We start from the raw sequence: 13,835 nt of genomic DNA, 5'->3' as shown, positions 1-13,835 counted from the left end.
TTGGTCACAATAACATTGATCAGAGTGCAATGCGATGTTTTCTCACATTACACTCAGCAAAATTATACTGAGTGAGCCCTAAGAGTGAGAAGCATAAGTATAATTATCTCACAATGACTGGAAGCATGACTAGGTCTTTGGACTTCAGGATACACTTTAATTTCTAAATTGTAGAAAATATCCAAACAGTATTTACAAAATTTCTGAATCATAAGATAACTCACCAAATGTCTAAATTCTGCAGCTAAGCATCCATTTGTCGATTCCTCCATGTTCATTACTTTTGTGTTTGTGCCTAAAATATTGAATTTCCGGAACCTTAAAATACAATAATAAAAAGATTAAAAAATGATTTAATTATATGGAAAATTTTCACCTCATACTTTATCATGCAGAATTTCTTGAAAAGTATGCATACTAAATGAACCCGTGTAATATAAAGTTAGTTCATTGATGTGCCATGTGCAAAATTCAGCTTGAAGCCCTGAGATGATCTTGGTACATGTTCAGAAAGGCAAGTATATGTTCATGCTGTCTACCTATTGGATAGGTTCATTAATTATGCCTCAATGTGTGTTGTATGTCTAATTTGGGTTTCATTCCACAGTTTATGTTAAAGGGAACCTGTCACCGCCCCCCCCCCCCCCCCCCCCCAGGTGGCTCTTTTAGTTGGGGTCCCTTCCAACGCTGAACTATTCGTACCTGTACCTCGTACCTGTAGTCTGTCCAGGGGGCATGTCTTTTCCCTCCGGACACAAACGCCTCCCAGCCATCACTCAGGCCCTCCGTGCGCCGGGTGCCGCCTCCACTTCCTGCCTGCACTGTAAGTTCCCTTCATGTGATGGGAGTCTAAGGGCAGCGCAAACTGTGCATGCCCGAAAAAAAACTTACAGAGCAGGCGCCGCTGACGTTAATGACTGGAGAGGAGGCAGCTCCCAGCGCACGGAGGTGGTCAATCCAGCTGCCATCCGGTTAAAGCACCCTAGGTCTTTCCGGATTTCTAATGTGTTCCATAAGTCGTTGTTCAAGGAATTTATTTCCCATGTTCTGTCATCTTCACCCCCACCTCCTCCAGTTTCTATTGAGGGAAGCTTGGAATATGAAGTACAAAGGGTCATTGATTAACGAGTGGTCTGGAATTCCCTTCAATACCTGGTACACTGGGTTAGGTATAGACCTGAGGAATGTTCCTGGGTTCCAGCTCATTCTGTAAGGCTAGTCTCCCATTTGCCCTCAGCGTTTAATCCACAACCTGAAACGCACGATAAACCGCATGCAAATGCATGCAAACGCAGTGTTTTTTAGACGCATAAGGTAACACATGCAGTAAACAAATGCAACGTGTACATGCTTTTCTATGCGTTTAGCATGTGTTTGCGTTTTCTGTGCGCATGGTGGAAAATTTAACAGGTGAAAAATCTAGATAAACAGACACCGCCAATGGGACTACAGTGAGCTGGTATTATGGGATATCTTTATGTAGACCCTTGTACTGCTGAAATCTTCACAGTTTGCTACTGTATCCTGTGTCCCAGACTTTCAAGAACTCGGATATGGGCCGACGTTTGTATGACAAAAAATTTAATTTTCCACGGCCACGACCTCTTCTTATGGTTGGTCTTTCAGACGTGTGATAACCTACTGAAGTCATATTCCAGTCGGGACTTGAACCACACTAAAAGGATTTATAACTACAGACTGACCAGGGCCCGAAGAACAGTTACATAGTAACATAGTAACATAGTTAGTAAGGCCGAAAAAAGACATTTGTCCATCCAGTTCAGCCTATATTCCATCATAATAAATCCCCAGATCTACGTCCTTCTACAGAACCTAATAATTGTATGATACAATATTGTTCTGCTCCAGGAAGACATCCAGGCCTCTCTTGAACCCCTCGACTGAGTTCGCCATCACCACCTCCTCAGGCAAGCAATTCCAGATTCTCACTGCCCTAACAGTAAAGAATCCTCTTCTATGTTGGTGGAAAAACCTTCTCTCCTCCAGACGCAAAGAATGCCCCCTTGTGCCCGTCACCTTCCTTGGTATAAACAGATCCTCAGCGAGATATTTGTATTGTCCCCTTATATACTTATACATGGTTATTAGATCGCCCCTCAGTCGTCTTTTTTCTAGACTAAATAATCCTAATTTTGCTAATCTATCTGGGTATTGTAGTTCTCCCATCCCCTTTATTAATTTTGTTGCCCTCCTTTGTACTCTCTCTAGTTCCATTATATCCTTCCTGAGCACCGGTGCCCAAAACTGGACACAGTACTCCATGTGCGGTCTAACTAGGGATTTGTACAGAGGCAGTATAATGCTCTCATCATGTGTATCCAGACCTCTTTTAATGCACCCCATGATCCTGTTTGCCTTGGCAGCTGCTGCCTGGCACTGGCTGCTCCAGGTAAGTTTATCATTAACTAGGATCCCCAAGTCCTTCTCCCTGTCAGATTTACCCAGTGGTTTCCCATTCAGTGTGTAATGGTGATATTGATTCCTTCTTCCCATGTGTATAACCTTACATTTATCATTGTTAAACCTCATCTGCCACCTTTCAGCCCAAGTTTCCAACTTATCCAGATCCATCTGTAGCAGAATACTATCTTCAGTTGAGGGTACCTTTGGGATTCTTGTCTCAAAATGGCGCATTCTTGGGAAAGCCATTAATCTAAAAATGGAGACACTCGATGAGGTTGTCAAAGCGTGTGTGGTTCTCCACAATTACATAATGGCTAAGGAGTGACCCAACATTGAACTGTATGAACCAGTTGCAAACCCAATGCCAGATTACCAACATCACCCTCTGAGGTCAACTGTTGAAATTGCCCACATGCGGGACCAATTTGCTGCCTATTTTATTTCAGACATCGGACGTGTGCCATGCCAAAATAGTATTGCGTAAAATGTGCTGTTGGGTGTGGGTCTGTACCAGTTATGTTTTAAATGTTACTAATATATATATATATATATATATTTATTTTTTTTTAATAAACAACGTGTTTTGATACCTGTACCGAGTCTCCTATGTCTTTCCTCTAAAAACCACTTATGTTGTTAGTGGTAAGGTATTTGACATCATTACATCCTGAATATCTTCTGCAGTATCTATTGCACGCAGACTGAAGAGACAATGGAGGTATAATACAAAACAGATATATACTCACCAGTTCATGTGTAAGAAATAATTACTTTATGATGCACAACCCAGCCTCATGAATGCACTATTTCTGACACCTGTCCAGGTGAGTATACTGTAGATGTGCCTTGTATGACCTCCATCGTCTCTTCAGTTTGTGTGAAATAGATGACGTAGACTGAAGAGAAAATGGAGGTTATACAAGGCAGTTCTCTACTCACCAGGTCAGGAGTTATAAATAATAAGTTCAAGATGCTGAGTTTTGTGCAACATGAACTCACTGTTTATGACACATGACCTGTTGAGTATAGATCTGCTTTGTATTATCTGCCATTGTCTCTTCAGTCTGCGTCACATAGATTAATCAGACTGAAGAGATTATGGAGAAAATACAAGTAATATTAGTTTTTGACAACTCATAGCTCCATACCAAACACACAAAGCTGCAGTGTTCTACTTAATAACTCCTGGAGCTATGAGGTGGCAAAAATACAAAGTGTACAGCGCAGTGTGTTTATGCGGTGCACAGTGTGTGTTGCCGGCAGCGGAATACACAAATAAACAAACAGTATTGGGGGCAAAAAAACTATTAACATTTATTTTAACCAAAAAAAATTAACTGCGCCGGCTTGGGGTACAGTGACAGAACTGGGGTGTGTGTAGCTGTGAGGCCTGGCTGGTTGAAGTCGACACAGGGGTTGCAGGAGAAGGGGCAATTAAACTAGTGGGGTCAGGGAGTTCAGGGATGGTGCTAGAGGCATGGGAAGGCAGAGACACACTGGAAGGGTGAGACAAACCTGACATTACAGACACATTGGGAGGTGAGGGGGGAGGGATAGCCATAGTCCACTACTTTTTCTTTTTCCCTTTCCTTTTTGGGATCAGTGCTGCGGTCTGGGGAGCCTCAGTGGGCTCATTTCTTGCGACCTGGCCATGGTGGCTGACCGGTCATGGTCCGTGTGCTGCTGCATGGTTGTGGTGGTGGGTAAGGCCATGCCAGGGTCTGGCTGCTGCTGCTGCATTGTGGTGGTGGGGAAGGCCATGCCAGGGTCCGGCTGCTGCCACTGCATGGTGGTGGGGAAGGTCATGCCAGGGTCCGGGTGCTTCTGCTGCATCCTGATGGTGGTGAAAGCTATTCCAGGGTCCGGGAGCTTCTGATGCTGCATGCTGGTGGTGAAATGCATGCCAGGGTCTGTGTGCTGCTGCTGCAGCTGGGACCTGGTGATGGCGGACATGTCCTGATCCGGGTGCTGCGGCTGCATGGTGGTGGCAGTGGAGGATGTCCAAGCAGGATCAGCAGTTGGCATGGTGGTGGCGTTGGGCTGTCCAACAGCACTCAGCATGGTGGTGGCGCTGTAGTGGTGTCCGGCAATGCTTGGAATGGTGGTGGCCGTGCAGTGGTGTGCAGCAGAGCTCGGCATTGAGGTCAATCATGACAGTGTTAGCACAGGTGGAAATGCCACCACTGGCTGCTGAAAATACCGAGTCTGCTGCATAGCCTGCATGTAAGCAGCATTGCAGGCCTGCATGACACTAAGCTGGAGATCAGGAGTAAGGTGTTACAACATGCCCTGTTCAATTTGATTGAAAAAATGATGTGCTGGCCTCTGGAGGTCGGCTTTCACTTGGTCAAGGCTTCTGGTGACATCCTGGATAAGTGTATTCATACGGTTTAAGCCACGATCCAGTCTGTCTCCCATCGCCTTGAGTCCATCATGAAAGATCGAGCTCAAGTGCAAAAACTCGGGCATGAGTGACCTGTCCGAGGCCCTCTGCCGCTGCCGGGAAGAGCCCCCAAAAAAGAGGCAGAGGACTGGGACAGGGGAACACCTGATAGAGCAGCTTTCTGGTCTCCAGTCTGTGTTGCAGGCCCACTTGCTGCTGCGCTGCTGGATCGCTGGGACAGGTCCGTGGCTGTTTGATGAAGGACCGCTCCAGAACCAGGGTAAAGAGTGTTGCTCCAGGTGCTGTGAACCAAAAAACAAAAAAACATTAGTACAAAACATTTATAATAGCAAAAGCGCCAACTCCTGTGGAATTGAAAAATACAGATTAGGCAATACAACACAATCCAATGCAACACAAAAATACTTATGTTCTCTTGGCAAGGACCGGTCTCTAAAATGCCAGCATGCGGTGATACTTATATTTTCTGATCCTTGCTCCAGAATCACTGGGAACCCGGCTCTCTTGAGGAAGGTCCTTGTTGAAGTGATCCTTCATCGAACGCCAACGTATTCTGACTTTGAGCACTGTTGAAAAATAAAAATAATGGTTAGACAATGCACTTTTGTCCGGGATCATACAACTGTGTGTGATGAGAGAAACTCTTAGGAGTTTCTCTCATCACACACAGTTGTGTGATCCCGGCCAAGGTCGCTGCTGCATCACACAGCATTGCAATACTTATGAAATGCCTTGCGGACCCGAGCCGGGGCATTGTCCCAGCCATCCCACATCGCTTGGCCCACCTCATTCCATAGCCGCCGGATCGTCACGTTGTCCGAGTGCTGCGGAACCCGGGTGTCCCACAACAGGACTCACTCATGGACCAAGGAAATGAGGATATTGTTATCAATGAGGTCCTCATCTCATTCTGGAACCTAGAAAATAAAAAAAAAACATTAATGTGGAAGACATTAACTTAAGGAAAAGAAAGAAAACAACAGAGACAGAAAACAGGCAGGAATATTCTAAGTCAAGGAAAAAAAAGGAGTCAAGAGGAAAAAAGCTAAAGAAAGAGCAAAGTAAAGAAACGAACAGTCAAGAATAGTAAAGTCAGGATACAGAGTCCAATCAGTCAGGTATACTTACACGCCCCCTTGCCACACAACCGTGTCCACGCTGCTCCTGCTCGGCCTCTGCCGCAGTTGAAGAACTGTTTTGAAAAAAAAAATCATCACATGTCTAGATGTGATAGAGAATACTTACCAATCTGAAAAGGTGAGAACTCACTTCACTGTCATTTTCACCTTGTTCAGGCCCAAGACGTTGCTCCTCAGAAGAAGATAACGGTATTCTGATGCATGCAGCAAGAAAAAAGAGACAGAAATTATTAGGACATATAGAGAGAAAAAATAAAATACAGACACTTTGATACTCACATTGTCCAAAGTGGAGATTCCTCAAAGGTTCTTTCCAGTCTCAAAGCTTCATCCAGTTTGATGAGTGGTGACCTGCAAATGCCTACTCCCTGCTTTTATCAGTTAGTATGTGGGGGTTGGCTAATCAGTGTCTAGACATGTTTTCCTGTGGTAAAACATATGCATTCACAAACGCAAACAAACGCATGTGTTTGCGAACGCATGCGTTCTCATAGACTGTAATGCGTTTTTTAGCCGCATTCCTTCCGCTAACAACTGCATACGTTTCGAGGCGTCAAATTCACGCCCCTGAAATTACAACATGTAGCGTTTACCACGCCAAGCCATAGACAACGAAATGATGCATGTGTCTCCAAACGTGGAAAAATGCATCCAATCGCAGGCACCTGCGTCCCTAATGTTAAAGATAGGAATACACGACACATGCGTAAAATTGCAGCATAAACGCTGCGGACACAATCGCAAATGTGAAACCAGCCTAAGGGCTGATCGGTTGGTCCAGGCCCCTGGGAAACCTGGGGGTCAAATGGCCCCCCTTGAAGAAGGGGTACTTTCACGACTTCCACTCTGTTTCTGTCTTTTTTCTTACTTTGTGTCAGGGCTGTCAGTCTGTGCTGGGTCTGGGGTGCAATCACCTGTGTTCATTTTCCTCAATCAGGCTTTTACTTTAGCATGCTAGTTCCTTCCCCCAGTGTCAATCGTTGCTAGTTGCCTGTGGAACATTGATGCCTCTGTGCTCTGTGCCTGACCCTGCTTGACTTGATTATATTCCCGGACACTGACCCTTTGCTTGTGACCGGACTGTACTTGACCTCAGATTGTTTGACCTCCCTTTACTTACAGTAAGTAGTATATGTATTTACTGCTGTGACTCTTGTCACAACATATTTATAGGGCATTTAGATTGTGAGCCCCAATAGTAATACACAAAGAAAATGGGAGACGTTTATTAGCATCCTGGATAGGACCTGTGCACAGTATATACCGTATGGGAATAAACATACTAGAAATAGGAGGAAACCAATATGGCTAAATAGAGCTGTAAGGGGCACAATAAGTGACAAAAAGAAAGCATTTACAGAATTAAAGGAAGTAGGTAGTGAGGAGGCATTAAATAAATACAAAAAATTTAATAAATTCTGTAAAAAGCAAATCAAGGCAGCAAAGATTGAGACAGAGAGACTCCTTGCCAGAGAGAGTAAAAATAATCCTAAAATATTCTTTAACTACATAAATAGTAAGAAACTAAAAAATGATAGTGTTGGCCCCCTTAAAAATAGTCTGGGTGAAGTGGTGGATGAGGATGAGGAAAAAGCCAATATGCCAAATGACTTTTTTTCATCAGTATTTACACAAGAAAATCCCATGGCAGACAAAATGACTAGTGATAAAAATTCCCAATTACAGTGGGGCAAAAAAGTATTTAGTCAGTCAGCAATAGTGCAAGTTCCACCACTTAAAAAGAAGAGAGGCGTCTGTAATTTACATCATAGGTAGACCTCAACTATGGGAGACAAACTGAGAAAAAAAAATCCAGAAAATCACATTGTCTGTTTTTTTAACATTTTATTTGCATATTATGGTGGAAAATAAGTATTTGGTCAGAAACAAAATTTCATCTCAATACTTTGTAATATATCCTTTGTTGGCAATGACAGAGGTCAAACGTTTTCTGTAAGTCTTCACAAGGTTGCCACACACTGTTGTTGGTATGTTGGCCCATTCCTCCATGCAGATCTCCTCTAGAGCAGTGATGTTTTTCGCTTTTCGCTTGGCAACACGGACTTTCAACTCCCTCCAAAGGTTTTCTATAGGGTTGAGATCTGGAGACTGGCTAGGCCACTCAAGGACCTTGAAATGCTTCTTACGAAGCCACTCCTTCGTTGCCCTGGTGGTGTGCTTTGGATCATTGTCATGTTGAAAGACCCAGCCACGTTTCATCTTCAATGCCCTTGCTGATGGAAGGAGGTTTGCACTCAAAATCTCACGATACATGGCCCCATTCATTCTTTCATGTACCCGGATCAGTCGTCCTGGCCCCTTTGCAGAGAAACAGCCCCAAAGCATGATGTTTCCACCACCATGCTTTACAGTAGGTATGGTGTTTGATGGATGCAACTCAGTATTCTTTTTCCTCCAAACACAACAAGTTGTGTTTCTACCAAACAGTTCCAGTTTGGTTTCATCAGACCATAGGACATTCTCCCAAAACTCCTCTGGATCATCCAAATGCTCTCTAGCAAACTTCAGACGGGGTCGGACATGTACTGGCTTAAGCAGTGGGACACGTCTGGCACTGCAGGATCTGAGTCCATGGTGGCGTAGTGTGTTACTTATGGTAGGCCTTGTTACATTGGTCCCAGCTCTCTGCAGTTCATTCACTAGGTCCCCCCGCGTGGTTCTGGGATTTTTGCTCACCGTTGTTGTGATCATTCTGACCCCACGGGGTGGGATTTTGCGTGGAGCCCCAGATCGAGGGAGATTATCAGTGGTCTTGTATGTCTTCCATTTTCTAATTATTGCTCCCACTGTTGATTTCTTCACTCCAAGCTGGTTGGCTATTGCAGATTCAGTCTTCCCAGCCTGGTGCAGGGCTACAATTTTGTTTCTGGTGTCCTTTGACAGCTCTTTGGTCTTCACCATAGTGGAGTTGGAGTCAGACTGTTTGAGGGTGTGCACAGGTGTCTTTTTATACTGATAGCAAGTTTAAACAGGTGCCATTACTACAGGTAATGAGTGGAGGACAGAGGAGACTCTTAAAGAAGAAGTTACAGGTCTGTGAGAGCCAGAAATCTGGATTGTTTGTTTCTGACCAAATACTTATTTTCCACCATAATATGCAAATAAAATGTTAAAAAAACAGACAATGTGATTTTCTGGATTTTTTTTCTCAGTTTGTCTTCCATAGTTGAGGTCTACCTATGGTGTAAATTACAGACGCCTCTCATCTTTTTAAGTGGTGGAACTTACACTATTGCTGACTGACTAAATACTTTTTTGCCCCACTGTAAATGTCATTAAATGTCACCGGCTTAACCCAGCAGGAAGTTCGGCGGCATCTAAAAATCACTAAAATTGACAAATCTCCGGGCCCGGATGGGATACACCCTCGAGTACTGCAGGAATTAAGTACAGTCATTGATAGACCATTATTTTTAATCTTTAGAGACTCCATAATAACAGGGTCTGTACCACAGGACTGGCGTATAGCAAATGTGGTGCCAATATTCAAAAAGGGACAAAAACTGAACTCGGAAATTATCGGCCAGTAAGCTTAACCTCTACTGTGGGTAAAATCCTGGAGGGAATTCTAAGGGATGCTATACTGGAGTATCTGAAGATGAATAACCTCATGACCCAGTATCAGCACGGATTTACTAGGGACCGTTCATGTCAGACTAATTTGATCAGTTTCTATGAAGAGGTAAGTTCCGGATTGGACCAAGGGAACCCAGTGGATGTAGTGTATATGGACTTTTCAAAAGCTTTTGATACGGTGCCACACAAAAGGTTGATATATAAAATGAGAATAATGGGGATAGGGGAAAATATGTGCAAGTGGGTTGAGAGCTGGCTCAGGGATAGGAAACAAAGGGTGGTTATTAATGGAGCACACTCGGACTGGGTAGCGGTTAGCAGTGGGGTACCACAGGGGTCAGTATTGGGCCCTATTCTTTTTAACATATTTATTAATGACCTTGTAGGGGGCATTCAGAGTAGAATTTCAATATTTGCAGATGACACTAAACTCTGCAGGGTAATTAATACAGAGGAGGACAATTTTATATTACAGGATGTTTATGTAAACTAGAAGCTTGGGCTGATAAATGGCAAATGAGCTTTAATGGGGATAAATGTAAGGTCATGCACTTGGGTAGAAGTAATAAGATGTATAATTATGTGCTTAATTCTAAAACTCTGGGCAAAACCGTCAATGAAAAAGACCTGGGTGTATGGGTGGATGACAAACTCATATTCAGTGGCCAGTGTCAGGCAGCTGCTACAAAGGCAAATAAAATAATGGGATGCATTAAAAGAGGCATAGATGCTCATGAGGAGAACATAATTTTACCTCTATACAAGTCACTAGTTCGACCACACTTAGAATAATGTGCACAGTTCTGGTCTCCGATGTATAAGAAAGACATAGCTGAACTAGAGCGGGTGCAGAGAAGAGCGACCAAGGTTATTAGAGGACTGGGGGGTCTGCAATACCAAGAAAGGTTATTACACTTGGGGCTATTTAGTTTGGAAAAACGAAGACTAAGGGGTGATCTTATTTTAATGTATAAATATATGAGGGGACAGTACAAAGACCTTTCTGATGATCTTTTTAATCAAAGACCTGAAACAGGGACAAGGGGGCATCCTCTGCATTTGGAGGAAAAAAGGTTTAAGCATAATAACAGACGCGGATTCTTTACTGTAAGAGCAATGAGACTATGGAACTCTCTGCCGTATGATGTTGTAATGAGTGATTCATTACTTAAATTTAAGAGGGGACTGGATACCTTTCTGGAAAAGTATAATGATACAGGGTATATACACTAGATTCCTTGATAGGGCGTTGATCCAGGGAACTAGTCTGATTGCCGTATGTGGAGTCGGGAAGGAATTTTTTTCCCCAATGTGGAGCTTACTCTTTGCCACATGAGTTTTTTTTGCCTTCCTCTGGATCAACATGTTAGGGCATGTTAGGTTAGGCTATGGGTTGAACTAGATGGACTTATAGTCTTCCTTCAACCTTAATAACTATGTAAACTATGTAATAGTGACAGCTATGATAATGTCTGTAAAGCGCTGCGGAATATGATGACAAAGTACAAAGAAGCATAATAATAAAAAAACGTGGCTAAAAAAGGGTCCTGGTTTCAGTTTGGTGGATAAAAAGAGCTTCTTGAGTTGGCATGGGATCACTGTGTAGCATCAGTGTGAGTCACAAAATTGCACACAGAGCCTTTGTGGTTTAAGGTGCCACCTTCTAGTTAACGTCATTTTGACCAAACCAGTGGTCCTGTACTGATGATGCGGCAAAACACAACCTATCGCAGGCACCTGCGTCCCTAATGTTAAATATAGTAATACACGACGCATGCGGATGTATGCGTTCAAAACGCTGCGGACACAACCACAAATGTGAAACCAGCCTAAGTAACAGAGGGTATAATGCTGGCGTCACACTAGAGAGTTTTACGGACATATGAGAGGCGCAAAAACAACACATTGCACACGGACCAATGATTCTCTATGGGGCAGCTCCTATCTGCTGTATATTTCTCGGCTGTATTTTACGGGCGTAGAAAATCGCAGCATGCTGCATTTGTCAGAGTATTGCGCAAAAAAGTCTATGGGGCGAGAAAAATATGGATTACACACGGACCATCAGTGTGACTTATGAGAAATACGCAGCGGTGTTCTATAGAAAAGCCGGTAGGTAATTCAGTGTGGGGTACAGTAAAATCACACTGACAGGTTAGAATAGAATAGATCAAATAAATGTTTACATAAGGTATATGGAGACATATATATATATATATATATATATATATATATATATATATACAGTACAGACCAAAGTTTGGACACACCTTCTCATTTAAAGATTTTTCTGTATTTTCATGACTATGAAATTTGTACATTCACACTGAAGACATCAAAACTATGAATTAACACATGTGGAATTACAAACTTAACAAAAAAGTGTGAAACTGAAATTATGTCTTATATTCTAGGTTCTTCAAAGTAGCCACCTTTTGCTTTGATGACTGCTTTGCACACTCTTGGCATTATCTTGATGAGCTTCAAGAGGTAGTCACCGGGAATGGTTTTCAATTCACAGGTGTGCCCTGTCAGTTTTAATAAGTGGGATTTCTTGTCTTATAAATGGTGTTGGGACCATCAGTTGTGTTGTGCGGAAGTCTGGTGGATACACAGCTGATAGTCCTACTGAATAGACTGTTACAATTTGCTTTATGGCAAGAGAAAAGCAGCAAAGTAAAGAAAAACGAGTAGCCATCATTACTTTAAGAAATGAAGGTCAGTCAGTCTGAAAAATTGGGAAAACTTTGAAAGCGTCACCAAGTGCAATGGCAAAAACCATCAAGCGCTACAAAGAAACTGGCTCACATGAGGACCGACCCAGGAAAGAAAGACCAAGAGTCACCTCTGCTTCGGAGGATAAGTTTATCCGGGTCACTAGCCTCAGAAATCGCAGGTTAACAGCAGCTCAGATTAGAGACCAGGTCAATGCAACACAAAGTTCTAGCAGCAGACACATCTCTACAACAACTGTTAAGAGGAGACTTTGTGCAGAAGGCCTTCATGGTAAAATAGCTGCTAGGAAACCACTGCTAAGGACAGGCAACAAGCAGAAGAGACTTGTTTGGGCTAAAGATCAGAAGGAATGGACATTAGACCAGTGGAAATCTGTGCTTTGGTCTGGTGAGTCCAAATTTGAGATCTTTGGTTCCAACCACCGTGTCTTTGTGCGACGCAGAAGGGGTGAACGGATGGACTCTACATGCCTGGTTCCCACCGTGAAGCATGGAGGAGGTGTGATGGTGTGGGGGTGCTTTGCTGGTGACACTGTTGGGGATTTATTCAAAATTGAAGACATACTGAACCAGCATGGCTACCATCTTGCAGCAGCATTCTATTCCATCCGGTTTGTGTTTAGTTGGACCATCATTTATTTTTCAACAGGACCATGACCCCAAACACACCTCCAGGCTGTGTAAGGGCTATTTGACCAAGAAGGAGAGTGATGGGGTGCTACACTAGATGACCTGGCAAGATGATGGTTTGGGGCAAGCTGGACCGCACAGAGTGAAGGCAAAAATGCCAACAAGTGCTAAGCATCTCTGGGAACTCCTTCAAGATTGTTGGAAGAACATTCCCGGTGACTACCTCTTGAAGCTCATCAAGAGAATGCCAAGAGTGTGCAAAGCAGTCATCAAAGCAAAAGGTGGCTACTTTGAAGAACCTAAAATATAAGACATATTTTCAGTTGTTTCACACTTTTTTGTTAAGTATATAATTCCACATGTGTTAATTCATAGTTTTGATGCCTTCAGTGTGAATGTACAATTTTCATAGTCATGAAAATACAGAAAAATCTTTAAATGAGAAGGAGTGTCCAAACTTTGGTCTGTACTGTATATATATATATATATATATATATATATATATATATATATATATTTATATTTAATACAGCGCTAGATAGCAGAAAAGCCGGTAACTCAATTGCCATCTTTTGCTATCTCCTTCCCAAAACCGACAGGATATGAGACATGGTTTACATACAGTAAACTATTTCATATCCCTTATATTTTACATATTCCTCACTAATAATGTTATTAGTGTGTGTGCAAAATTTGGTAGCTCTAGCTGGTAAAATAAAGGGTTAAATTGCAAAAAAAAAACTGGCGTGGGCTCCTGTGCAATTTTCTCCGCCAGAGTGGGAAAGATAGTCACTTAGGGCAGATATTAATAGTGAGGGACCATGGATATTGCCCCCCCCCTGGACTGTAACCTAGGGAGGCGCTGCTCCTACTATGCCTACACCACCCGCAGTGTGGGATATCAGC

At 43.0% G+C, this 13,835-nt stretch overlaps 1 protein-coding gene across 5 annotated transcripts in view; it reads right to left on the bottom strand.

The window, feature by feature from the left end:
- Positions 1-13,835, bottom strand: part of STAT1 (signal transducer and activator of transcription 1) — a 1,428,390-nt gene that overhangs the window by 609,033 nt on the left and 805,522 nt on the right. For all 5 annotated transcript variants that reach the window (XM_069733810.1, XM_069733808.1, XM_069733811.1 and 2 more), the window contains one exon: positions 225-318. In XM_069733810.1, coding sequence (XP_069589911.1) covers positions 225-318 — 94 coding nt within the window. The remainder of the gene's footprint in view (positions 1-224; positions 319-13,835) is intronic.

The sequence above is a fragment of the Ranitomeya imitator genome, chromosome 7 (assembly GCF_032444005.1).
Source record: "Ranitomeya imitator isolate aRanImi1 chromosome 7, aRanImi1.pri, whole genome shotgun sequence".
Taxonomy (NCBI): domain Eukaryota; kingdom Metazoa; phylum Chordata; class Amphibia; order Anura; family Dendrobatidae; genus Ranitomeya; species Ranitomeya imitator.
This window is presented reverse-complemented; position numbering and strand designations above follow the sequence as displayed.